A 27,694-nucleotide genomic window follows, 5' to 3' on the forward strand; every position below is an offset into this window, starting at 1 on the left:
TTCTGTCTGTAGCTATGCTGCTATAATTCCCCCTGTATCTGGCGCTGATGAGGCTGCACCTCAAAATATTTTTGTTCAGTTTTGGGCCCCTCACTACAAGAAAGACATTGAGGTGCTGGCACGAGTCCAGAGAAGGGCAAAGAGCTGGCAAAGGGTCTGGAGCACAAGTCTTATGAGAAGTGGATGAGGAACTGAGTCTGTTGAGCCTGGAAAAAAGGAAGCTTAGAGGGGACTTCATCACTCTCTACAGCTGTAAAGAAACCTGAGAGGAGGTGCCAGTGAGGTGCAGGTCGATCTCTTCTCCTAGGCAATGAGGAATGGGGCCAGAGGAAATGGCCTCAAGTTGCTCAAGGGGAAGTTTAGATTGGATATAATAAAAATTTCTTTAGTGAAAGGGTTGTCGAGCATTGGAACAGACTGCCCAGGGAAGTGGTGGAATCACCATCCCTGGGGGTATTTAAAAGATGTGTAGATGTGGCACCTGGAGAGATGCTTCAGTGGTGGACTTGGCAGTGTTGGGTTACTGGTTGGACTTGATGACTTTAGAGGTCTTTTCCAACTAAACATTTCAAAGAATTATGCTATGTAGAGCCGCATTCCTTATGGGAAAAATCTGTAAAAATAATTTTTCAAGATTTCATTAAGACAAGCAGTAACAAATTATTTAGTTTATGCATACTGCAGTGCTCCAGTCAGTACTCTTGCCCACTTCTCGGTTTAAGCTTTGCAAGACTAATTTTTCAGGCTCTTTCCTATTTGTTGGGATCTCAAAGAGGGTAGTACTTGATTACAATGTTACAAGCTTTTTAAATGGCAGGATATTAGTTTCACTACCTCTTTCTGAATGAATATGACCTCGCATCAAGTATTAACACAAAGTTTCTAAAACACAGAATATTTTTACATGCTTGTGTGTATACATGTATCTAATGTGTTATTTTCTATGTTGTATATTTATAAAAAAGCACAACAGGTCTGCTTCCACAACTGAAATATTCAAATTACTGTTGGAAGAATAAATATTTTAAAGTTTCAAATCTGTTCATTAGCTATGTAGCTCTGATTTTAGAATTGTAGTCCATAACTATTATGACAGATCATATTCCCAGATTTTGCTAAGAATCTAAGTGGAATGAGTATTGTGGTGTATATGTAATGAACAGGATTGTTTTAACTTATAAGCCATTGCCAAAGCCTAAAAAGACATTCCGGATAAAATCTCTGGATCCATGCTGTAACTTATCTTTTTTGAATACATAGGACTTTTTCAGTATGTGCATGAACAATTGATTTTACTGGGAAGAGGCCAAATTTGTTTTCTGCAGCCAAGGAGTCGGGTGGGTTTGGATGAATGAAATGAAAGCCTGAATAAAGGAAGTCTTATTCTGTTCATACCTAATGAATTTCTCTGGTGCAAATTCAATATTAAGTGCAGATTGCAGCTGCGATGGCTATTGGGGGAATTCAGGAGGATATTGTATCTTATGGGGGATGCTAATTTGAAAGAATGGCTGGTCAGGATGCATTTAATAACCATTGGAAACTGTAGAGTACATTAAGAGGCAAGGGAGAAAATAGTGCCTGATGTGATACAGATGGAGGGTAGCAGTCTTCATCAGGAAGTATGTGAGATTGCCATGAATGGAATGGACACATGCAATTTTGATTTATAATCAGTATCTACTGTGAAGTGATTATTTTCCTTGTCAAAACTGAATTGGTAGGAGCCTTGCACCTAGCTGTTTTAGAAGAACTAGAACAGTCCTCTGCTAACTCATTAATTTACTGAGTAGAAAATGAGGCTTAAAAATAGTTCACAATAGAGGAACAAGGTGGGCTGAAGTCCCCAGTCATTTCTCTGCTATTTTGTTTCACTTAACCAGAAACTATATTTCTGTGCATAAATTTATCTATCAAGCATGTTACATAGGCATTCTGTGAGTGTGTTTTTTCGTACACATGTTTGTGTATAAGGTAACTGTATGTGTGAGACAGGGAAGCATTTTTAGCCCTAAAAAGAAATAAGCTTCCTGTTGCTTACTTTGATTCTTTTCCTCTTTTAAAAATGCCAGGTTTTCCTTTGCCATTCTAGATGCTTCGAGATGGGTGGCGTTTTGGGGAAAGTGTGGGAGAGAAAAGAGGGGTTAAGGAGGATGGGCTGGTGTTGACAACTTGCTAATGAAATTTCAGCTTTAAAACTCATCGAGGATTACTGTGAGGAAATCTGCAAGAAAAAAAGGAAGTTTCTTCTAGCATGACATTTTAAATATAATATCTTTCACTTGTATAGCACCTGCTTTCGCAGGGAGCTAGTATTTTGCAGATTCTAATTTAATTAGCCTCTGAATATACCTACGATGTTACTGAACAGTACCGTTCCCACATCGACACGATGAGAGGTGTGCAAGGAGATAAAGCTACTACATTGCACCAGACCTAATGGCTAACCTCGTGTTACTGTAAGCACAGGAGAATTCTTAGGAGGAAATACATCCTGAGAAGCTATCTGGAATCTCATCTGCTTTTTGTTACCTATTGGATGCTGAAAATTAGCTGCTGGTTCTTGGTAATTGTCTAAAAACTGTAGAAATACTAACTGGAGCAATCTACAGTGTGGTGGGCAGAGTACGGTGCAGGGAATGCATGGGCTTCCTGCAGGTTCTCCCCAGCCTGGGGGATCCCAGCTCCAGTCTCACATCTCCTGGGAGTTACTCAGACAGAAGACTGATGTTATAGCCAAAACTGGACCCATATCAGAGTAGCAAGCACGTAACCTTTGGTACATCCCATATGGATGGACAAGAGCAAGGAGAAGATCTGGAGCTATTCAGGTGGGACAGGGTGGTGGCCATTGCCACAGTTTTGGTGTTCCTAGTGGATGAAACTAGAGATATAACCATTAGTTTTTTCTTCAGAGGAGTAGTCAAATTTTTCATCAGTCTTCAGCTAAAGGTGCTTAAACTGAGTTGCATTCAACTCTATGAGCACACCTGCTTTTTGTGGACCTCTGCTTTCTCTTTTGTGTTGAATATGTTGTTAGCCTATCTCCGCTTAAGTGATTCTGCAAGCTTATGAGAAATATACAGAATGAGAATTAGGACTGGATTTTCCTCACCGCTGAGGCTAATCTTTAGAGCATTTCCTCCCTCCGGCTTGAAGTGTTTCCCTTTGTCATCAGGATAGAGTTCAAATCAAGCCAGGAAGATAGAGAAGGATGAAACCACATAGATTTGCCTTGGAACAGCAGTTCCAGATGTGAAAAGCTTAACAGGAGATAGTAAAACTACTCAGTTCATTAAAATTAATTTGGAGATCTCAAGAGGATCATCAGTCTTCTTTATGACTTTTGGCACTCCCTGTGTCTAGTTAAGGCCCACCCATTGCAAACATAGGCCAGATTCCCAGACTTCTGAAATTTGTTTCATCAGCTTCCAGGCCTGCTTGATATACCAGAGTCCCAGAGTGTGAAAAAAAACAATGTTGAAAGCCAGCTAAATGAAGGGATTTGGACTGGCTTAATCAGGGCAGGTTTTTTGTTTGTTTGTTTATTTGCTTATCATTTTGAATACCTGAGACCAGGTTCACTTCCTTTTAATCTACTCTGCTTTTAGACAAAGTGGCCTAAGCCTACCTACAGCAGCTTAATGCTAAATGCCAGATTCACCCCTGTGGGCAGTGAGGTGCAGCAGAAACTTTTAGAGCCAGACAGTGAATTGTAGCACAAGAAAGGTAGCATGGACTCTGTTCAGTCCAAGGAAGTAGCACATGAGCCTGGGGACCGCAGGGGGAACTGCACTCCGCTGCAAGGTGGACTGGCATGAGAAACAGCCTGGGGCTTATTCTTTGCCCTTTTCTGAACTTCCTGAATCTGCCATTTTGGTGGATTTAGGTGGGAGAACTTTGATTGACATTGACTCAGTTCTTTGCCTTCATTTACCTTGAACAGTTTTGTTGAATATCAGTCTGCTTCTGGGAAAAAGATGTCAGGACACAAGTGTGCAGAATCCTTTAGAGGGTTCAGTGGATGTATAAGGGTATGGTATAGCATGTGAGTGTGTATGCATGGGACATGTTCAGACATACACATGTGTATGCCTCCATACACCATCCTGAGTCTGTCCCATTTTATCAATCTGTCTCAATATTTAATGGAAATTAGAGGTCTCAGTCCTGGTGATTTCAATAAAATTTGGACCTCTGCCAATGCTTTCTGGGAAGTGGGATGTTTCAGCATTCTGTGAAGATGTAGTTATAATGTGCTTCTAACTTAAGGTAATCTGGAGCCAAGTTTAATCAGATGCACATTAGTGAATGGAATGCACATTCCAAATCATGAAGTTCTAGTTGGACCACTCAGTGCAAGATAAGAAAATCAGAGCAGATGCTACTAAAGCAAAGGTGGGAGTTGAGGGCAGAGACTGCCAAGAAGCAGTAAATGTGTTTTGCAGAAAACCCACTGATTTTTTGTCAGTGACTCTTTCTTTGCTTGCCATCTCTCTGCAACTAATTTTCCCCCAGGAAGCTGTAAGGTCACATTGACCTGTATGTTCAAACCATGTGGTCAGGAAAGAAAAAAAAGATAAAAACACATTTGTGAAAATACTTAAATAGTACAAAAGGAACAGGTTTTCTGCAGTCTTTTCTGAACTTAATTTCAAAAGCAAATTAAAAGAGTGAATGATGGTCTTTGTTTTGACCTAGGGTCTCAGTGCTTCACAATGATATCATGCCTGTCTGCAGTTTGGTTTAGAACTTGCACAACAATATGGAATAAAAAAATCACAAGTCCTTAGAGTCAGCGTTGATCATTACTGTATTTTACAAGGAAAATAAGTATTCTTTTGTAGAGTTCTTTTTGGTCTTTTTACTTTCATGTCCATCTTGACAAGGACAAGATGGAAAAACAGGATGTTTGAAGAAATCCATTCGTAAAAATTTCTCAAAACCAGAATGTTTTTGTCTTCCTTTCAAGTCATTTATACTACAAAATAAGAGCTTTAATTCTTCAGCTTAAAAAAAAAGAATTGTAGTGCATTGAATTAATCAATGCAGCAAGAGATCTTTATTACCTTTATGTGCCTGGTATAAGTTAGTTAATAAGTGGATGGTATTCTCTGGAGCACAGTTAGCAGTATTTGACTGACATGTCAGTTCAAATGCATTTAGATACCTGTGTTTCAAATTTCAGCAAAAGGTAGGGGGTTTCTAATTAGAAAAAGAAGCAAAGAAGCTATCCCTGGGGAAATGTGGCAAGGCAAAACTGCATCCTTGGAGCCACCAAGGTCTTTCCAATAAATGAAGATGTCCTGCCATGGCAGTGGGACTCCATCCAAGTGCTGGTTGTTGTTGTTCCACCTTCCTCCTCCCTTTGCCCATGGTTTATTGTTCTCTTGCCTCTCCCTGTGGTTCTAGTGCTCTGTGATCCTCATGAAGCCGTTCCAGCAAGCTAAGATGACAGAAAACAAACCAAAATTAAATTAGAAAAACAGGGATAGTTCTTGACCTGCATGACATGTTGTAATAGCTTAGCACAGATTCAGCCATGCTCAGGAGCTGGTGTGAAGGAGGGAGTTGGTTTGCACAGCCAGGATTCGTGGATGGTGGGCATCAACAAACAGATCAATGCAGGTATCCCCATAACCATGGCTTTAATGGCTTTTTTGAAATGGCCTTCAAAGCACAGGGTCACGTTTATTATGTATCTCTGTAGGTGCAAACTGGAGGCACAAGTAAATGTGAGCACAGAAATGGAGGACAGAAGCAGGAAACACTTCAGATCATTGTAATTGTTTTCTTACATGAAGAGATGCTTTGAGAAAGCAAAGAAATGCTGCCAGAAGCAAACATGTCAAAGCCCCTAGAAAAACAATGGAATCGAGCACACTTGGAACTGAGACAATTGTCTTAAAAAGGTGCTTCACTTCCTTCAAGTGTTTTTTTTCAAAGACCAGTTCTCAAACTTAATTAGTATTCCTAAGCCATAAAAGACCTTCTCTGACATGAAAAATGGTAAAAGACATGTAGAAAGCAAATGTGTTACCTTAGCTACCTGTTTGGGGTGACATTTTAAATACAGAAAATAAAGCTGACAGAATTGTAGTGACCTTTCAGCCTGAACAAATAAAATAACATCTGCCAAAACTAAATGGCTGCCTCTAGCTGTAGGAAATGATAAGCATCTTTGAACACTCATACACAGGCCCTTGGAAGAGTTAGCTTTAGTAATGCTTACTAGTCCTTAGAAATTTATTTTTGCTGCAGAGCATGGAAGGCTTGAATTCCCAGGAATATGGTGAAAGTGCCAAGGGACCCACAGGGACCAGCCATGGCTGTGTGTGTGGCAAAGCCATCTGCATAGTCTGTCACCCTCTTAACCTATCACATGTCCTTGTTTTCTTCAGAGCACCCAGAAGGAGCTCTTCACTATATCCTTGTATCTTTCTTTATGCTCCCTATACATGCACATTTCTGTGTATAGAAGCAGTCTTATGAGTTACATTACCTCTTTTTGAGTTTCCTGTGGAGACCAAGGGCATATGTGTGGCCTGGAAGCCAGTAGCAATCAGGCAGATTGCTGTTAGAAAGGAAACTGGTAGGTCTAAAAAGGGAAAGCTTTTCTTTAAAATAATCTGCATAGGAAAAAAAAAAAAAGAAATTGCAAAAATTACTTTTTCCTGCTTCCCCAAGCTTTTTTAGCTTCTGGTCTCATCTGTAGCAGCAGATAAAGCAAGTTCTTAATTGTGCTTTTGAAAAGCTGAGAAGAGCAATTTGTAGTTTTTATTGCCTCCTTTATCAGGCACATTTACATCCCTCTCCACCTTCACCTCAAATACTCCTTAAATTCAGACTGATCACAAATGTGGAAAAGTCAGTTCTGCACTTGGATGACCGGGATACACAAAGGAAGGAAATGTCAGGGAGAGAGTGGTATTTTACCTAGCTAACTTAGAAGGCAAGCAGGCCCCATGAATTGCAACTGTAATTAACCAAAAATACTGAAATTCTTAATGGGTTCCAGAGGTTAAAGGAAGTTCATGCAATTTGCTGTCTGTATTAGTATGAATGGTTTTCAATTTAAGCAAATAATGCTAAACAGCCATATAATTAATATTACTATTAACAGTATTATTATTAGTGTTATGTATAACTTCAGTTGCACTTAGGATTCTGAGAGAATTTTTATTCATTTTGCAAAGACCTAGGAAGACATGTATCATATTTTCCTTGAAAAAGTCATAAAGTAAAGTCTAGGCTGAGAATCAGACTTGGAGTACGTGGCATTTTGGAGACGGGGTGTCAGTCTAAATAAGGAATTTCATCACTGGCATCTGTCATATGTCTGAGGGATTTTCAGTGGCAGGCATGGATAGCTAAAAGATCTATCTGCTTCCTAAACATATTTTTTTAATATTTTGTTTATTTGTAAGCTTTCATTTTCACCAGTGCTGTGCTTACAAATCTGACCATAAGTCCTGCCATACCAATCTCTTCTTAGTTTTTGTATTAACCTTCCATGGTGACTGGCCCAGTAGGTGAGGGGAGAACAGTGAGTATTTTCTACCTAGACTTGAGCAGGGCTTTTGACACTGTCTCCATCAGGCCCTCGTCGACAAGCTGGTGAAGTGTGGCCTGAAGAAGCAGCTGGTGAGGTGGATTGAAAACTAACCGAACAGCTGATCTCAAAGGGCTGTGACAGTGGCCTGAAATCTATTTGGAGACCAGTAACTAGCAGTGAAGCCCAGGGGTCAGTGCTGGCTCTGCTCTTGTTTAGCATCTTGAGAAGAGTTACATGATCTGGATGATGGGGCACAGTGTGTCTCAGCAAACTTGCTAATGACACAAACCTGGGAGGAATGGCTGATACACCGGAGGGTCCTCTACAGGTTGGAGAAATGGAGCACCCTGAAATTCAAAAAGGAGAGTGCAAAGTCCTGCACCTGGGGAGGAACACCCCCATGCACCAGTATATACTGGGGAATATACTCGGCTGCAGTATATATTCTGCTGGAAGGCAGCTTGTCACAAAAGGACCTGTGGGTCCTGGTGGGCACCATGTTGCGCATCAGCCAGCAGTGTGTCCTTGCAGCAAAGAGGGCTAATGGTGTCGTGGGCTGCATTAGACAAAGGGCTCCCTACATGTCAAGGGAGGCAATCCTACTCCTCTATTCAGCAATGCTGAGGCCATGCTTGGAGTACTGTGTCCTGTACTGATGTCCCCAGTACAAGAGAGATGTAGAGTACTGGACAGAGTCTGACACAGGGCCACAAACATACTTAAGGGACAGGAGCTTCCCTTTTCTGAGTAAAGGCTGAGAACTGGACTGTTTAGCACAAAGAAGAGATGGCTCAGGGACCAGCTTATATACCTGGAAGGAGAGTGCAAAGAGGGCAATCAGGCTCTTTTCAGTGGTGCCCAGTGACTGGACTAGAGTCAATGGGAACAAAATGAAACTGAGTAGGTTCCCTCTGAACATCAGGAAACACTTTGTGAGGGTGACAGAGCACTTGCCCAGGTTACTCTGGAACGTTGTGGAGTCTCCATTCTTGGAGATGTCCAAAATCTGTCTGGACATGCTCCTAGCAACCTGTTGTAGGTGATGGCTCTCCTTGATCAGATGACCTCCAGAGGCCCCTTCCAACCTCAGCCATTCTGTGATTAAGATTGCAATGGAAGGGTGAAGGAGATCACACTAAGTTTGCCAATTTCAATGGATATACTGTGGACAAATTAGGGTTTGGATATCCTTCATAGCTCTTTTAACCTTCATTGAGTTTAGGAGAATTAGAACTGGGAGGTGTTTTCTGCCCAGGTGGAAAGGGATAGTGCTAGATGCTTTGTGAGGAGCAAGTGTTCCCTCCAGAAGTCCCAATAGAGCCTTCCAGCTCTGACATGTCCCTGCTCACCCCCATGAGGAGCAGATGGCCCTATTGTTCCTGGCAAGTCCCTGTCCAGTTTTACCACCTTGAAAGCATTCCTGTTCTACATCAGGCTCTTAATTTCAGCAATTTTCAGTGTGACAGTGAATTCAGACATGAAAGTGCTGGTCTTGTTTATACATATACGTACGTGAATTTGGAACTTACAGCACACGGATTTTATGTTTGTTTAGTTGTATTTGTAGCATTTCAACAGTATGGTCTCCCAAGTTTTACAAGTCTTCTATCAGATGTTATATCTTTCTCTGCTGGAATAAGATGCCTAAACAGCAGGGGAATTACAGATTATACATATGCATGTGTATGCAAATATGGTTGTGTTTTGTGCTGCAAAACTGATCTTACATCCAGCTAAAAATAGTATTTAAAAAATGTTCGTAGGCCAAGCCTTAGCTGAACCTTTTCAAACCTTTCTTCTGTTCCTGCCACAGCAAAAAAAAGTCTTTCTTAATTCTTGTTTCGTGCCTGTGTTATCTCTGCCTTCTTTCCTGAATAAGGTTTTAAACAAAATGGCTGTTGAATTCAGACTCAGTCTCAGCATATATAAATTCATGCCCTTTGATACAAGCCGTTCCTTGAAGCATTTTTCTTGAAGGCATTTTACTATCCTTCAGTGCTTCTTGGATTTTGTGCTATTTTTTAAGATGGAGCCCATACTGGAATCTAGAATTCCAGTTAGACTGAAAACCGTAGATCTCTAATGACCACAGTTTGCTTTCAAGTCCTAAATGTAGTTGCTGTCTTGCCAGCTCATGTTATTTTCTCCTTTGGCTTGTATGCTGCCAGCATGTCACCTCTTCTATTCCTTCTTCTTTTGCTATAATATATTGATAAGGGGTAACTGGGAGGTCTGTAACCTGGCAAAATTCCCTCTAGATTCCTCAGAGTGTTTTTCTCACTGACACCCTTTGGATTTGGCCTATGGGAATTGATGAAAGTCTGACATGAAAATGCTGTCATTTGCCGTAGACCTTTTTCCCCAGGCAAAACCCAAGTGAGAAATTTTATTCCTAAGATTTCTGAATACTAGATTTGCTAAGCACACAGTGCATGGTAAGGTATTCAGCTTGGTATTCAAGACCATTTCTTTGTGAGATGCTTTTCAGCCCTACTAATGCTATTTGCTGACAAATTTGTTTTTGAATTGATTCTTATATAAAATTCTTCAAGCAGGCAACATTTAAAGAACATTCTCCATTAGTCCAGACCACTTACAAGCACCAAGAGGAAGTTAGCTTGAATTCTTGTTGAATAACACTGCCAGCCATTTGAATATCACATAAAGATCACACGAGCACTACCTGTCTGTATCTTAATGAGTGACTAATCCCACATTATTTCCTGAGTGTTTATAGATTGCCCCATCCAAACATTGACCATTCAATTTATTAGGAGTTTTTTATTGGAGGAATAGCTAATGGCTTCTCCTGAATACTTCCAAAGAAAATGCTGAGGCATAGACTGCTACATAAATAGGATGAATAAAAAGTTATTTACAGCGGAGATATTTCCAAACAGAATTCTCAGCTGTGTGTTTTCTCTGAGCCAGAAAGAGCAAGCAGGTCCTATAAAAGCTCTTATAAGCAATTTGGAGAGATTTTTGGAGGAAGGAAGGGGAAGGTTGGCAATAGTTCAGTTTTAGTGGCTAGTGGAGGCAGCTATCTCCTGCTGTTTCACAGTGTGAGATTACATGCTAGGCCCCCAGAGGGACACAACCCAGATTCATCCTGGCACACACCAGTGGTCATGAAAGAAAGATGTTTATATGGAAGGAAACACATTACATTTTGTCTGTGGGGATAAAATGTAGTATCTACCCTAGCCATTCTGATTCTCTAGTGTTTGTACTACAGTTGCTTCTCCTGACTTTTGCAAAAGACTCTACAGGCATCTCCTCTGCTTTAAAAATGCAACTTTTTCATTTCCTGTATCAAAGAAATCACAACTGCCTGCTCTTGTTCTGTGAAAGTTGTCACTGGAAATCTGCATAATCAGCAGGCAGATTTATCTACTTAATTTATCAAAGGCATCAGGGAAAGCAACAACCAACATGGATTCTTGTGAATACTCATGTAAAGGTATTCCCTCTTCCAGATGATGGGTTTGACCATGAGGTTGAGAACTTGCCACTGAAGGGTTCCCTTACAAAGCAGTCATGACGTGGCACAGGAGTGCTCAAGGGTATTTACCTCATCAGCTTCTCTGCTGCTCCACCGCAGTGTTGAACCCTTCCTTCTGAACTGTTCATATCAATAAATAGCCCATATCCCTATGGACATGGGATGAGAGATGGATGCTGGGAGAAACTCAGCTGTCCCAGAGGGGCCTGAGCATCTCCCTGTGTGCAATGTAAATAATAAACACTGGTACCCAGGGGAACAGCCTGTCTCCAGACTGCAAGATCTCCAGCCATGGAACACTGGTTTAAAGAGTGTGCCATGGTACACTTTGCTCCTGTGAAAACAGTGGTAAAATAGGCAAAGGTTCTTAATACCTTATCCTGGTTTTATCCTTGTGTGGTGATGGGATGCTGTCTGGATGCTCCTCCAGAGATCTGGGAAACACACCTGGTACCCCAAGCTGAGAAGCCAGAAACACTGTTCTCCAGCTGTGCCCACTCTTACTCTCCAAGCAGTCATTTCTTCAAGTGCAATCAAATAGGTGATTGGGGGACAGGTGCATCTTCCTTGCCAGTCTTGCATGGCAGGTCTCAGGACCATTTCCAAGGGCTATCATCATAAGTCTGTCAGAGCTGGGTGGAAAACAGGGAAACAATTCAATTCCTTCTGCAGCCCCAGGGGCTGGTGAAGTGAGGATGCCTATGATAATGATTATATTCCTGTGACAGGTGCATGGTACAGATCCTTGGCCATGACTAATTGCCTTTCCAGGGAATGCCTGTAGCTCCTTGGGGGATTCTGTGCTTTTCTGATCCCTGATTCTTCTTGATATTTCCAGACTGAGACGAGGTAAGCCAGGATTCACTTCTTGGGGTGCTTTAGGATGACTAACAGGCAGACAGGCTTAGAAGGAAATGAAAAATATGACATGGGGAGGAAGGGAGGAGAAGAGAAAAAGAAAGTCAGTGTAAACCACTATTGGTTGGGAATCTCAGCTCTTCTTCATAGGACAGAAGTAGCCTTCCACTTGGCCACCCTCAAAACTATGTAAGGCTGTGGGGAGGAAACCAGAAGGAGACAGTCACAGAGCAGACTGTGGATCAGGTTTTTAGCTGATCTCTTGAGAGACCCCTGGCATTTACCAACAGAACCACATTTTCCTAACATTTTCAGGGAGCAGTGCTTCAGAATGCCCATAAGGACCCTTTCAACAAAGCAGGAAAGCCCTCAGTTTCTAAGAGGTGCAGAGCAGGGCAGATATCTAATCTCTTGGGAAGCTGCTTGCCGTTAGGGGTCTGATCTCCCACGGTCAGGGCTGCAGCATTGACAATACATAAGAAACTCCAGTGTTTCCCACAAGTGGAAACCAAGGAAGCCTCTGAGAACCTCTGAGGCCCAAAGTGATTTCATCAGCTTTTGATGAAGCAGTGCCTGTAGTTAAAGGGCACACAGGTGTGCAATGCCATACAGGAAAGGACAGTGCAGTAAAAGTTTCTAGTTTTGCTGCTGAACATGCCTAAATGGCCTTGTCCCCTGATTGAAACAGGAAAGGCAGCTGATATGTAGCACCAGTGGCAATGCCTGGTGAAGAAACTCTGAAAAACAAAGCTATAGACATCTGCAGCATACTGTGAATTTTTTTGTTATTTTACATCTGCGTTCTTCTTTTCAATTTTAGCCATAGTTGATAGTGAAAAAAAATGCACTGATGTTTACTCCTAAAAAGTATCTGGGCAGCATCTAGAGGAGCTGTGGCCAGTGGCTGTGTCATATTTCCTGACAAGGTTATGCCATCCCTGTCACGGGCAGTGGCACCATCAGCTGCCTGTCTGATGGGTCCATGGCCACTCAGCTCCATCTGCCCTCTGCCCTTGGTCCCCAGCACTGTAAAAGGGAAAGCTGACCCAGGGATGAGCACCACAGGCACGGTGGGGGCAGCCTGCCACCACAGGACTTCACCAGCTGATTGGGATGCAACAGAGCCTCCAGGCTGACAGGGAGCCCTGGGAGGCAAGTGCATACTGGGAATACCCCAGTTTTGAAAGGAGAAACATGGAGACAATTAAACTAAACAGCAAACTTGTGGGGGTACTTCTGTCTGATCTGGCAGCATGTGACAGGCAGGGTGTGGAGATATCACCTCACTGTGTGCAGAGGCAGAGGGTTTGCTGCCTGTGTCACCTGAATCTGCAGGGTACAGAGAAGGAAGGGACAGTAAATCACTGTAAAGCTAGAGGGGGGCTGGCAGGGGACAGCCCAGCATCCATGCCATTCAGTGCAAGCATCCAGGCTGCACCTCATTCCAGTGCAAGAAGATTTGTTTCCTGGAGAGGGCCTTTGCCTCACACAGGGTTGAATCCCGCCATGGGCTGAGCAGCTGTACCCCAGGGATGAGGGCAGTCATTAGAGGAGCAGGCTACTTCAGGTATTTCTTTAGACCACCCTGCCTTCTCCTCATTAAACCTGGACCTAGTTCAACCTAGTCCTGCCATCCCCCTCCACCACTGGTTCACAAACTGGAGGTCTGCAGTTTGCACATGTCAGGAAAGGAAGGACAGTGCTGGGTATGACTAGTTACAGTTGGGGAATTCACAAAGTAGCTAAATTCAGATGGCCATAAAAATTTAGATGACCATAAAATGCTGCTGTAATACAACTCATGGCCATTTGAGAAGGATCACCCAATCACACAAGATGCCAGGGAATGCTTTATGGGTCGTAATGAAACAGATGTAATCATTTTGTTTATGCTCATAAAGTGCCTTGCTTTATGTTACAGGAAGTAAAGCAGTTATTTTTCTGATATCTTAAATACTGCAAAGTAAAATTAAATACAAAGAGTTGTGGTTTGTTTTTTATCTTTGTAGGGTATGCATATTCTGGAAATAAGCCTATTAGTGTCTCTGATGATGAAATATTCCCCAGTGGGATCTGTCCTCGCATGGATCTCATCTCAGTGACACAGATGAGGATACTGCACTCATAATTTAAAGTAAATTAAGTCCAGACTTTTGACTGCTGGTAAATTGCCAGAACCGTGCTTTGTTGGACAAGTTTTGGTCACTGCTGTGCTCCAGAATGCATTTCAGTTTCCTTTTGCACATTAAACCTTAATGGTCCCATCAAAGATAATTTGATTGGAAAATTAAAAGTTGGCTGGTTTTCCCTTCCTAGAATAAGGAATTAAAACTGAAGGGATTTTTTTGTTTCTTCCGAACAAAAAGAACAAGCATTAGCATGTACTGCTAAGGCAGTAAGTCTTCCTGCTAAAGAAACTTTTTTTTTAACTATTCAGGCACACCTAATAAAAAGGCACATAAGAAGTAAAATAGAACAATCTGTTGTTATTTAACATGGCAAATACTGTTGAGATACAAACACGATTAAGTTTTCTCTGGTAACCAAGCAACAGAAGAAAATACCACTTATCCGAATTGCTGTTTATTCTACTGAATTTTAGCTCTGCAGTAGTGATTTTCATCCTCTACACCTCAAACACAGAAACAACAACTGTTTCTGGTATGGCTGAATTATTTAATATAGTGTTTGATGTAGGGGCAAATTAGGCATCAGAATAAATGTCTAGGACTGCTCCAACTACCCATTAATGACTTTGATCTTCTCAAAAGAGCTTCACTAGATTATGCAACATAAGCAAGCATCCTCTACAGACTTTGGCAATTGCTATAAAATGGACTACATGAGGCATGAAATCAGAATAATTTCATTTTTCCAAAGAATGCAAATGGTGTCTTATTCATGTGTATCATCCTAAGGACCTTTTAGATAAAGCACATGGTAGCAATGTAGTCTTTGACACTTCTAAACTGAGGACTTTCTTCTAGAGCCGTATATATTATCATCAGATGGATAATTTCATTATGGCAAGAATCTGTAGCAAGTGCTCCAAGCCATAGCCAGGCTGGACTCACATATGGCTCTGCGTTCACATATGCACATTCTTGTTGTGCACACTGTCTCAATGAACAGCAGATGAACATAACTTTTCCAATTCTCAAAAATCAGAATTTGTAGCAAAATATTTGCAAAAGTTGTGGGACTGGAAGAAAGGAGGTAAAAGCAAATAGCAAACTTTGGGGTGGGAATCCCAGGGGAGCTCAGAAGACTCAAAGACATTGACTGAGCCAAAGTATGTGCAGCAAGAACAGCTAAGTCCCACATGCCTGAGAACAACATGTCCACCAGTAATAAGGGTTTGGTTTCTCTGTTTCACTTATTAAAAGCCTCAGCTATCTGTATGAAAAAGAATGGTGTCTATGAAGGATAATGGAGCAGCTTCTGAAATAATGTCTTAGAAGCAATGGGCATAAATGACCCCCAGATACTATGAAGTAAACTGAGGTAAAACTCAAGCTATGTTAAATCACTGCCAAAAGCATCTTCAGTTTCAATGATACCAGGATATTCACCAAAGGTATTTTATGAAAGAGTAGATGAATTGTAGGCAGGTTGGAAACGTTTAGCACAGGTGCCAGTGGCACCTAAACACTCTTCCAGAATAACTGACTCTGAGGAATTGTCTCCTGTTAGGAAGGTATTCTGAGGGCCTCCTTGCCTGCCTTGTACTGGAGCAAGGCCTGGGAAGAAGTTCCTAAGAACAAGGGAGAAAGGAGTTAGAATTTTCTTCACACAAGAGAAAGGCACGTCCTTCTAATCACAGGCTTCCGAAATATCATCTTGCTGCTGCAGAAAGGTGTAGGTTGGTCAGCTGCCAGCTCCTGAGGAATGAACTCTGTATTATTTACATTCATCCTAGTTAATCAAGCAGTGGTTCTACAGTACTTTAAACATGGAAAGCGCTCCTATAAATATTTGGTATTATCGTATAATTACACTACCTCATCTCAATTAAATGCACAAGTAGGCATGCTTTAATCATGTAAGTGAATTGTTACCAGAATTATTTCAAATGTAGGTATCTCAGTCTATGCTGACCATCCTCAAGATTGGTGTGTGAACCTGGAGCAAAATGAAGGTTCTTGATTTTGGAAAGACTGGAGAGCCACTGTCTTATCAGAATGAATGTCTCTTTCCCTAGAACCAAAATACATTTTTTTCCAAATACAAATGTAGGCAATTTTTTTATTTCTATTTGTCTTGCATCTTGGACACCTGTTGTGGACAGCACAAGGAGTAGCCTGGTTTTCTGTTTGGTTTTTTACTTTACTGCCTTCCCTCATTAATATAATGGAAAAAGAATGTCGCTTGTGGTCTTGTCTCAGATTCACGTCCTTCAGGGTTATGCTTTATCAGTGGTCTGTATAGTGTGCTGTGTGATGCACCGAAATAAATTAAAGCAATTAAATGCTGAAAATTTCTCTACTTCCTCCAAAGGTTAAGACATTAGGACTCAATAACAATATATATGTTGCCATCTGATTTTCAGTGACATAGTTCTCACTCCGTTGTATTAATTCTAAATATAAGCTTCTTTAAATCAGCATTAACAACCCAAGCAGTGGTCTGTCTTCATTAAAATAAAAAAAAGAGAGAGTAAAAGAGTATTTTAAAATAATATGGTTTTGATATTGCTTTTTCATAGTACATTTCATAGAATCACAGACTGAAAGAATGGTTTGAGTTGGAAGGGATCTTAAAAATCATCCAGTTCCAATTCCCTGCCATCAGCAGGGGCAGCTTCCTCTAGACCAGGTTGCTTAAAGCCCCATCTAGTCTGGCCTTGAACACTTTCAGGCACAGGCCATCCACAGTTTCTCTGGGCAACCTCTTCCAGTGTCTCACCACCCTCACAATGAATAATTTCTGTCTTATATCTAATTTAAACCTACCCTCTTTCAGTTTGAAGCCATAATCGCTTGTCCTACATGCCTTTGTAAGAAGTCCCTCTCCAGCTTTCTGGTACTCCAGCTTCAGGTACTGGAAGGCCACAATAAGGTCTCCCTGGAGCCTTCTCTTCCCCAGGCTGAGCAACCTCAACTCTCAGCCTGACTTAATGGGAGAGGTTTCATAGTCTTCTAACTGCAAAATCTCTAAGAAACTCTAAGTTTTTCTCCACAAACAAGGGAACTATGAAATTGTAGGATCTTTTTGTGGAGTGCTTAGAGTGGTGGGGGTTTTTTTGATTTTACTCTTCTAGTGAAATAAATTTTAATGGACTATCTTGATTTATTAGACAAAGTAGTTACTTTATTAGATGGCAGTATTGTTACCACACTTTCCATTCCTGCTTCTTTTCCATTTTTTGTCTAGTGCTCTAACCCTCAATTCTTCACTCTTTTTCATCTTTTTTCCTATCATTTAAATGCTATTTGGGAACATGGACAGGCAGTTTTTGTGTATTTGTAAGGAACCGGCAGAAGACTGTAGTTGACTGAATGCAATCACAACCAAAATAATAACATTCACACCCGCTCTTTCAGGTTCATTGACATCAATTTACCCCACAATAAACCTAAGACATTTTCTAATGCAGAAGTCTTTACTACTTCTTCCTATATCTTTCTGGAATAACTGTATATAAGACTCGCAACCTGGACTCACATAAAAATGTGAATTTCCACCAAAACAATACCAGAACACCAAAATATAAAAAGCCTTTAAATCAGGAACTACCTCTGACTGTGTCTGTATGGCATTTGCTGACAATAGGCCTTCAGTGAGGGTGTCTAAAGTGGAATTACATAATCCATATATATATATAATGGAATGTGTCATTACTGCAGTGTTAAGCTATATTTGGAAGCCACTACAACAAAGCACTTTCTCCCATTTTTTTCCCTTCTATTTCACTATCAGAAAAAAGTGTCTTTGATATATGAATCATTTTATGAGACCATCTTTTATTTTAATAACTGCTAATTTGCACACCTAACATCAATTGCTGGTGCAGTTAATTGTGGATGCAAATCAGAATGTTTAGCTGTCTAATCACCTGATTGTGCCTATAAATCAGTGACAGTAATTATGTGTGTAAATGCTCATTTCAGCCTGAAGTTAATTTGGCCAAAATTGAAAGGACAGGAAAAATATACCACTCTAGGCTGAAATTTGGTCCTCAGTGTGTAAAAACAGAAAGTATCTTCCTCCTCTACATCTTGTGTTTAAACTGCAGAGAGCTAAATAGACAAAGAGCAATGATTCCCCAGTCCCCAATAACTCACTGCCAGTGTTTCACAATAAAGTGCAATGGGAGAGGAAATATTTCTATACAGGTTCATTAATCACAACATATTTGCCATGCACAACCACTCTGCAGAACAGGTAAAGAACCCTAGGGGTCCTCACCTGCCACAGTATGTCATTTTATTAATAGGAAAAGTATTTTTTGTGCAAATGCTGTAGAACCAAAGTTGCAGATGGCTCCACTGGCAGAGCTAGAGCCTCCTGGCACAGCCTTCAGCAGCCACAGCTCCTTTAGGAATTTATATCAAGGGTTAGTGTTACCTTAAAAGAAGGATGTTGAAGATGCTCCCACTATGTGCAATATTCCAAGGTGTGCCCCTCAGGAGGACATGTTAGGCAGGACAAACAAAGCCCACCCAAACAATAAACTGCAGGAGGAAATACAAGCCTTACCTGTCCCTGTTGTGCTGCAGGACTTTAATGAGAGGTCTAGGAACAATTAAATGGATTGTGACTGAGAACCTGTGGGTCCAATGGACCCCATTAACAGAACTGTACAGCAAAAGATGCCTTTCCAGCTCAGTGGCTTTCAGACCTGGGCAGCAGGCCATTTCACTTTACCTAACCCCAAGGACACCACAGAGCCCCAGTTACCCCATCACACTCTGACCCATCTAGACCTGCTCAGTGTTTTGCATGAGAGTTACAGTTGGCTTCTTGTTTACTGTACCTCTGTGGTCTCAATCTCAATGAGCAGTTCACTGCTGCTTCACTCCCACATGGGACTTTGATAAAATTCAAAGCCACCTGGTGTGATTTTAATTTAAATGTGAGGTTAATGTGTTTTCCTTTTATATTGCTATGATGTGCATTGTCAAGAGAACTGCTGCAGGCTCAGATCTGTCCTCTCAGCTGTTTCTCTGTGCTACTCCCTGGTTTTGTCTGGTGAATATTCCTGGATAAAAACTGCTGCTCTGAAGTAGAATGTGCATTGGGTAGAAGAGTGCATTGGGTACTAGGGTTCATTGGGACATTCTTCAAGGGGGCCACCAAGTCTCAGGCTCTTTGTGAGTCAGAGGCCAAAAGTCTTCTCATCAGCATAAGACACTTCCAGAGTTAGAGCTGAACAGTGTAGAGATTAAAGGTTGCGTGCAACTTTTTTAAAAAGAGATTTCACAATTCACCATGCTCCACCAGTTATGAAAAGGGTTTTAAGACAAGAACTTGTGGAAAGAAGAAGTACTGAAATAATTTCTCTCAACTAATTAGAACAATTCGTATTGAAAGTGGTTAAAATTTACTAAACTTTTTCTAATTATAAAATAGGATCTCACTTTAAAAAATTGCTGTGAAAACATATTAAAAGTATCATAAGAAAATTCTGTCAGGAAGATGAAAGATACATCAAGAAAAAGAGAAACAAAAATCTACAGCAGTTAGTAGCCCACCAGGGCATTACAGTAGGACACAAGGCACCCTGATGCAAGACAACACCTTAATCTTCAGAATTTTTCATTAAGTGAGACTGGGAGTTTTTTCAGCCAGCGTTAATTAGTTTGGAATTAAAATTGTAGGAACAATGTGGGAACTTTTCTGACACAGACTAACTGAGATCAGATCACAATAACAGAGCAGATCAAAGGCCACCCAGAGTGATCACTCTGCTGTGACTCAGGTGTGTCAAGGGACACTGCTGCAAGCTCTGCAAGGGTCACCACAGGCATCACAGCATCTGGGTACTGGCCTTCAGAAGACACCCCTTGCTTCCTAAAACCACTCATTACTCCTGCACCCACCAAAATCTACTTTATGGTCTGGTTACCAGGTGTTTTTCCTGCTGATTGCACAGGCCACAAGAGCTGACATGCTTTGACAATTGCTCCCTTTATCTGCTGGTTACTACTGGGAGCAGCAGCAGCCTGGTGGGTTCCTGGCTCCTGCTGCTTCTTACTGCTACTGCTGCATGGGAGCTACCATAGTTGAGTCATTTCTGATCTCCAAGGGAATCCACAGCCAGATCTCCACGCCTCCCAAAATAGGAACTCACAGCTACATCTCCTCTCCAACTGAAATAATCAAATGATGAGGAAAAAAAACCCTATATATTTGGCAGTATCTGAAATACAGTACTCAGTGCATTAGATGGGTGGGAAAGCAGGACAATAAGCTCGGCCATGGCAGGGCTCCAGGCTAAGACCACCCCAGACTTGCAGTGCAGGTGGTCCTCCAAGTCCTAATAGAGCCATGCGGAAGGAGATTAGTTCTTTGCAGGTTCTCATTTAAGAGAATTTAAGAGTTTTGTTCCCCTCATTATTGAAAAACCTCTGAGGAAGGCCATATAATCAAGATACCCCCCTTATAGTTCAAATTAGAAGACTGGGTCCTTGAAAAAAATACTATTTAACAAATAAGACAATGCTAAGCTTTTTTAATGGCCTTATAAAGGCTAGTCTTGTCTTCAGTTTCATTTACTCTTATCAGATCAACTATTATAAATTTAAATACAACAATCTTTTAAAATATATGTTCATTCTTTCGAAGTACATTGAACAAAATGTTATTTGCAGGCAGAACTATAACCTGTAAAATATCATTCTGTGCTTCCATAACCACTCTCTTTCATTTCCAGGTATTTTCACACGATGTACTTGGGTATCCGGAGTCGACAAAGCGGAGAGAATGACAGATGGCGGTTTTATTGGAAAATGGTGTATGAGTATGCAGATGTGAGTATGCTGCATTTGCTAGCCACCTTTCTGGAAAGTGCACCACAGCTGGTCCTGCAACTCTGTATTGTTGTACAGACTCGTACACTCCAGGCTCTCCAAGGTAGGGGTTCATTTAATCTATTTATTTTTTATAATTTTTGGAAGATGTAATTTCCACACAGAGATATTTATCCTTCTTTCAAACTGCCATGTGCCTTGTAGTCCTGGCATAAGAGCAGATCTTGCCTGCTAGCTGCTATTTAGCTGTTAACAATAACTCTGTTAAGAAAACCTGTGTTATTAGAGGTTTTTTTAGCCTTTCTTAATGGCCCTGGGCTGTGGGTAGGATTTATAATGTTTTGCTTTCTGCATGTCCTTGTGTAATAGAAGAGCTCTTCTGATTCTCCACGGGGCCAATGTGAAAATTGCATCAATCAAACTATTGCTCTTCTCCCTATGCTTTTTTCTGTGAATGTACAAAACCCTGCAAACTGCAGTAATGAGGTTCATATGGCATTAAGCAAAACAGGAGATGGCACAGGAGATAACAGCAATTCTGTGAAGAAACGCCGATGTTTATGCCCATCGGTTCTTGGCCATGGTTATCTGAAATAATACAAATCATCTCTCTAGCAGTACTCATTCCTTCACACTCTGGGTTTCATTCTAAGGTTGATGCTTTCAGCAAGTGTGGCTACTTCTTTAAAATGGTAAATGCATGCATATGTCCTGCTATATGGCTTTGTCAGTGATACAGTTATTAGAATATCTTATTCACTACTGCTTTTTTCGTGCTGCTTTTGGCTACCTGACAGCTGTCCTTTTGTATTGTGCCATTGTTTTGCCTTATGGCTGCACCTGGACAGAAGTTTTATTTTGCAAGGGAATGAAGTGAATGAGATCTTGGGATCCAGAAGATGACAAAAATGTCGTGAGGCAGTGAGGAGGGAAGGGAGAAGGGAAGAATCAGAGGGACAGACAGAGGAAGGAAATGCGGAATTTTTGTCATTTGTTTTAAGCTCATGTGCTTACCACTGTACAAGACAAAAATATGCCAGCACCAAGAAAATTTTGGGTCTGGTTAGCTTATTATGAGTAACATGCAGTGAGACTGATAGGATAAAAAAGGATTGGGCACAAATGGATAAGTGTGAAGATCTTGATCCTGGGCAGTTTCCTGTGGATAAATCAGAGGATTTACCTTTACAGTGCTCTGAACCGTCATGTAATAAAGAGCTGTCCTTCTTCCTATGTTTTTGTTTCATTAGTTCTATAACTCTGCCACCTTAATGGGAAAAGAAAACCAAAGTTTCTATTTTAATTAGTTGGTGCTCTGTACAAGGAAGTTTGCCTAAGCACTTCCTACAACTATTCCTCAAAATGATGACACCAAGTTCAAACTATTATCATTGAGGAGAATGTATTATCACTTCAAGATTTTTCTCCCCAGAAAAAGAGAGCCCAGAAAGAGACTTAGGAGAAGAACATAGACAGAATACTGTATGGTCAGCTTTAATTTAGCTATCTTCATAAACTATTAATACAGAATGCCTCTCATCCTCATTTTAGTGCAATAACAGATCTCTCTCTGAGAAACGTGCCTGGTGAGTAGGCACTAAGTCTGTGATACACTCTGCAAGTGGTTGTTAATTAGAGAAGACCTGAAATGCTTCCATTTAAGAGGCAAAAATTGTTCCTGCAGCCTGCAATCAGCTCTGTGAAACCTATGTATCAGAAACCAGAAAGTAGTAAAACTATAATTATGGATTTCAGCTGAAAAGGTTGAAATTATTTACTTATGCTCTCTTCCCCCATTTTCTTCCAAATTCCACAGAGAAAAGGATCCATTAAAAAAAAACCTAAGAAAATTAAACAAGGTTGTAGTATTTTCTTAAAAAGTAGTACCGTTATATTCTCATGATAAAAGCTAGTAAGTTTTAGCATCTTGCCAGCTGTGAAAATCCTTTCTCTGTTCTCTCTTTTTTCTTAAAGAAATGATAAGGATAATGCATTGCACCATAGGATGGTGGATTAGCTGTGAGGCTGCATAAGAAGAGCATAATTCGTCTCAGTGGTATCATGCTACAAATGGGTGTTTTAAAAGGCCCAGCCATAAGGTGTCTGCTTCAGCTGGCTGTCCACTCACTGAGCCTGTTAGAGAGATTTCTAACATGGATCAATAAACAGGGTGTTTGATTGATTTTCTCTGTTTAGGGAATGCTACTTGTTTTTTATTGTTGTTCTTTTAGTTCTCTGTCCCACAGGACAAAGTTATTATGAGAATTGTTAAGTGGCCTCGCTGATCCATGTTCTTAAAGGTATATGACTTTCACAAACCACAAATTTGGCAAGGGAAATGAATGGTCTGTATGCAGGGTATTTCTAATATTAATCTATTAATGACTGAAAGAAAAACCTTTAAGTATTTTTATTTATGAAATTCTATATTTTCAATTCCAAATGCAACAAAATAACATCATTCCCAACAGGAGAATGCTATCAGCATTACTGAAGGTTCCAAGTTTTTTGCAGTGGGTCTTGGCTTGGTTCAGATTATTTCTTATTTCAGTAACTAAGCCCTGCTAATCAAGGTAATAAATACGTGCAGACGTGTACATGCATCCTTATGGGGATCAGGAAAAATTTTGTGCAACGTTTGCAAAACCTTCCCTCTCAATCTCCTGTGCACTGCAGTGAGGACCACTTCAAAAGCCCAGACGATGCACCACAGGGATCCTTTAGCACTTGCCTGGCCTCCCCAAGCATGAATTTAAAAACTGCAGTGTAAGCTTCTAGCAAGGATTGTGTACCACCCTATCATGACCCTGCAGCAGAGAAAGGCTTGTGTGAGAGGCCATTGACAGTCATTATGGAGTGGCATCTCTCTTCTGCATCCTCATCCAGAGATATCTGAGTATTAATAAAGCAACAGCTAAATTATTATCTAAAAATATGATTCTTCTTTAAGATTTCGTCAAAACTGGCACATTTAGAGGCAATGTTCGTTCTTAGGTCCCACCTGAGTGGAAGGAATGAAATTGCTTTTGGGGGAAGCTGATGATTTCTAGGTGCTAATTTCTCAGGAAGATAAACAACTTCAGTTTGATGGTGGACTAAGCTGGAGCTGTGCTTATGCCCCTATTACCTCCACCTTTTACACTCTGGTGATTCCTTTGAGTTTGAAGAAATATCTACTCTCTCGAAGGCTGACTGATGTGCCTTGAAATAAGTAATTCCTTCCTCTTTTCCTCATGGGAGTCTGTTTCTCCTGCTTTTGCTCTGAGTACAGGGACGGGGGATGTCACACAATGGGTAATGCTAGCCCTGGGGTGGCGAGGGAGGACACAGCATCAGGGTAGATAAGGAAGGTCAGGGCTGTCCCTTTATGTGGCATCTTGTCTTGGAATCCTGCCCACAGACTAGCAGTCGTCCCTAGGCACTCTCCTTTTACTTACTTCGGTTTTCCCACTATGCCATTTCATTTTAAAAGGCTTCTCATGTTAAAATGAGTAAACACCAGCAAGCAAAAAGTCCTGCTGGTCATCTGATTGGAAAGAGACTCGCACTGGTTATCACACAGATACTACTTTCCTATTCGAGGGTATGGTGTTCTAACTACACCTAGATGAGCAGATAGAAAGGATTACTCCCTGGATTTACCACAGATTTCATTATTTATACTGTATTAATTAACACATTGCCTAAATTATAGATTAGCTTCTCATTCCTGTTTACTGCATTGACAATTTTTTCTTCATCAGCCCCTGGGGGGTTTGTTCTGGCTTCTCTGTACAGTGCTATTAATCAAAGTCTCTATCAAAGTTTAATCAAAGTCTAATCAAAGTTTATGTCATATAAAGCTGCATTTCTTAATGGGAACTGGCAGTAGTGCCGAAGCAAAATGAAAAGTTCAGACCGATTTATAAATTCATCAAGTTTCATTGAAGTCACCACATACAACAGAGCTACTGGATTCTGCTGAAAACGCATTTCCAGGGAATCTCTCTGGCCAAACATTTGCCCATTTTCTACCAACTCTGTTGGGAACCCTGCACTGTTCATATGCTGACACCGCAGCCAGTGTACAAAAGTTCACAGTGCCACCAAGCATCATTCTCCAGTCCTTCTACTCCAAACAAATTGCTGCTCCTGCCTGAGCTGAAGAAGAAGCTCAGAGACTTGATAGCAGTTTATGACATGGCTGATAGGTCCTAACTTTATCTGGCAGAAGCAAATTGTGTTGTTAGCTAGTTCATTAAAAAAATCTTCTGGCAAAGCTCCACATTGTGCATCAGGAACTCAGACTTTTCATATCAGCCCAGTAAACTGAAAATCATTTAAGGCAACAATTTTTTTGTGTTACACTTTTGCATGGCTTTTCTTTTTTGTTACCTTCACAGCAATTTTGGATTGCTCTGTAAAATGCTGCCTACATTTGCAGTGCACTGTAAATAAATAAATAAATACATACATACATACATAAAAATAATTCTGATGCAATGTCTTATACAATTCAATGTATATTTGTATGGAAATAAGGGGCAGCACTTAAGTTCTGGGCAAGCTGCCATTACTTTTCTCTATGTTGTCAAGGTTCTGCACCACTGCAGTTCAGCACCCAGCCTTTCCAGAGAGAAACTAAACCAGAGCCACCTATAGTTACAGATTCTGCTTGAAACTTGGCAAAACAGATTTCCAGTGACAAGGATCAGCAAGTATGATACACTATGGAGGAGATGTGTTTTCTGCAAATGACTATTAAACTGATCTGCAGGTCCTTTTGCAAATTTTAAAAATGTTATCTTGTGCTCATTAGGATAGAGCCATCATGTTAGCATACCCTTGTTTCTGACAGTACAGGAGAGGACTTCCTGAAGGCGATTATGTCACATAATCAGTTTCATAACCTGATTACAATCTTAAAACTAGTTATACCCTTAGTATCTAATATACCAGTTGAAAGTTTAATTCTCTGATTGATAGAGACCTACTGATGCCTGTCCTGGCTTTTAATTCTATCAGCAGTCTGTCCATATTTACTCTTGTGCCATCCTTGTTTTTACACTCTTTCCCCAAGGAAAAGAGGGTCATACAATTATATTGCCCATTTCTGTGCTTCAGTCCTGCTTTTAAGAACTTCTGATCCATTGCAATATTTCAATCAAGTATAAGAGAATAGCCGACGTCTCAGAGATAATTATGATTTTTCAAATGTTGTGAAAAAAACAGTCAATACAAAGAAAAAATAAATTAAAATAATTATTATTAAAAAAAAATTTAAGAGAACCTCCACTACAGGGTAAAGCAGGCAGTCTTCAGCCAATATTTTTTTTAATACATACCAGCCACCAGTCATCCCAAATATGCATCCTTCCAGACAAGGAATTGCACTGCTTTCCCCTGCCCAGTGGGACTATTGCGAGTGACAAATGGGATTAGGGAATAAGATACACTTTGATGGGAAAGTAAGAATCATTCCTCCTGCTGTGCATTCTCTCATCTCATGAGAGATTCTGAATTCTCTTCATAGACTTTTTCTTCATCAGTCCCAGTCTGAATTCATCTTTGGTATATACAGATGACCAAGACTGCACAGAAGACTCCAGATGACATTTATCCAGAGCCCACATATTTCTCATGGCAATATCTCACTAGGTATGATCTAGGGTTGTAATTCCCTGTTCACTCACGTATTGTTCTAGTTAATCCTAGTTTTTTCATGATCTTTTAAAACACACAGGGTCTTCTGGTGTCATGTCACTGATGACGCTTCGATTGCATTAAAAAATGTTAGCAACTAAATGCATGTAATGAAATTTCATCTCTTTTCTACTTTTCCAGCCTGCAGGGTGCCCCTGATTTTTCCACATACCACTTTCCTTTCCTATATTGACAATGTCTCCCAAACACTTACTAGTATGTTACATTTTAAACAAAGGTCATTAAGAGAAATTTTTGAACAAGATTGGTTCCAAGTATAATCAGGATTGGAAAAAGTAACAGTAACTCTACTCCACCCCAAGGGTTCTTTCTTAACATTTCAACATAATCTGCAGTATCTTTGTTTAAATAGCTCCTTTACCTGCCTTATTTCTCTTCTACTATTCCCTAACCTCTCAAACTACTCACCAGTACTTTCCCATTAGCATTGTAGTCACCATTCTGCCACTTGATAGATTAGATCTGCCACATTTTACTTGTTGAGAAAGGGGTTATAAAAGAAAGATATATAGAGAGATGTTCTAGACTCTGTGGCTCTTTTATGATCTACTTCTTTTTTAACATATCCATTATTTTTCATACACTTTCATGTTTCAAGGCCAGGTTGGGCAGGGCTTTGATGAGTCTGATGTTCCTGAAAGTTGTCCCTGCCCATGGCAGACAGGTTGGAACTAGATGACTATTACTGTAGTAAATATTACCGTATCCCACAGCCATAGGGAGGAGGAGAGAAGATCCAACAGGCAGGAATTGTGCAGCAAGATTGATTTATTTAATTATTTTACAAACTCTTTTATAGACTTTTTCTTCATAGTCTAATTGGACAAAGGATCAGCCACCCCTTGGGGTGATTGGCTAAAATCCTAAAACATCCATTGTCAAAATATTTTTCTACTGTAGCATAAACAAAGCTTTGCAAGGTCGCAGGTGTTCATAGTTTATAGAACTTGGCTAATATCTTCCATGGGAGAGAAAAGTAGCTCATGGACTTAGAAAATAGCAAGAAAAATTCTTGCTAGCAGCATTTTTGTATCCACAGATGACCTCTAAGGTCCCTTCCAATCCAAGCCATCCTGTGGTTCTATATTTACCTTTGTTTTCAGT

At 40.6% G+C, this 27,694-nt stretch overlaps 1 protein-coding gene across 1 annotated transcript in view; it reads left to right on the forward strand.

The window, feature by feature from the left end:
- XKR4 (XK related 4) overlaps window positions 1-27,694 on the forward strand; it is a 222,947-nt gene that overhangs the window by 118,502 nt on the left and 76,751 nt on the right. The window contains exon 2 of the mRNA XM_032125363.1: window positions 20,791-20,990. Within this exon, the coding sequence (XP_031981254.1) occupies window positions 20,791-20,990 (200 nt within the window). The remainder of the gene's footprint in view (window positions 1-20,790; window positions 20,991-27,694) is intronic.

The sequence above is a fragment of the Corvus moneduloides genome, chromosome 1 (assembly GCF_009650955.1).
Source record: "Corvus moneduloides isolate bCorMon1 chromosome 1, bCorMon1.pri, whole genome shotgun sequence".
NCBI lineage: Eukaryota > Metazoa > Chordata > Aves > Passeriformes > Corvidae > Corvus > Corvus moneduloides.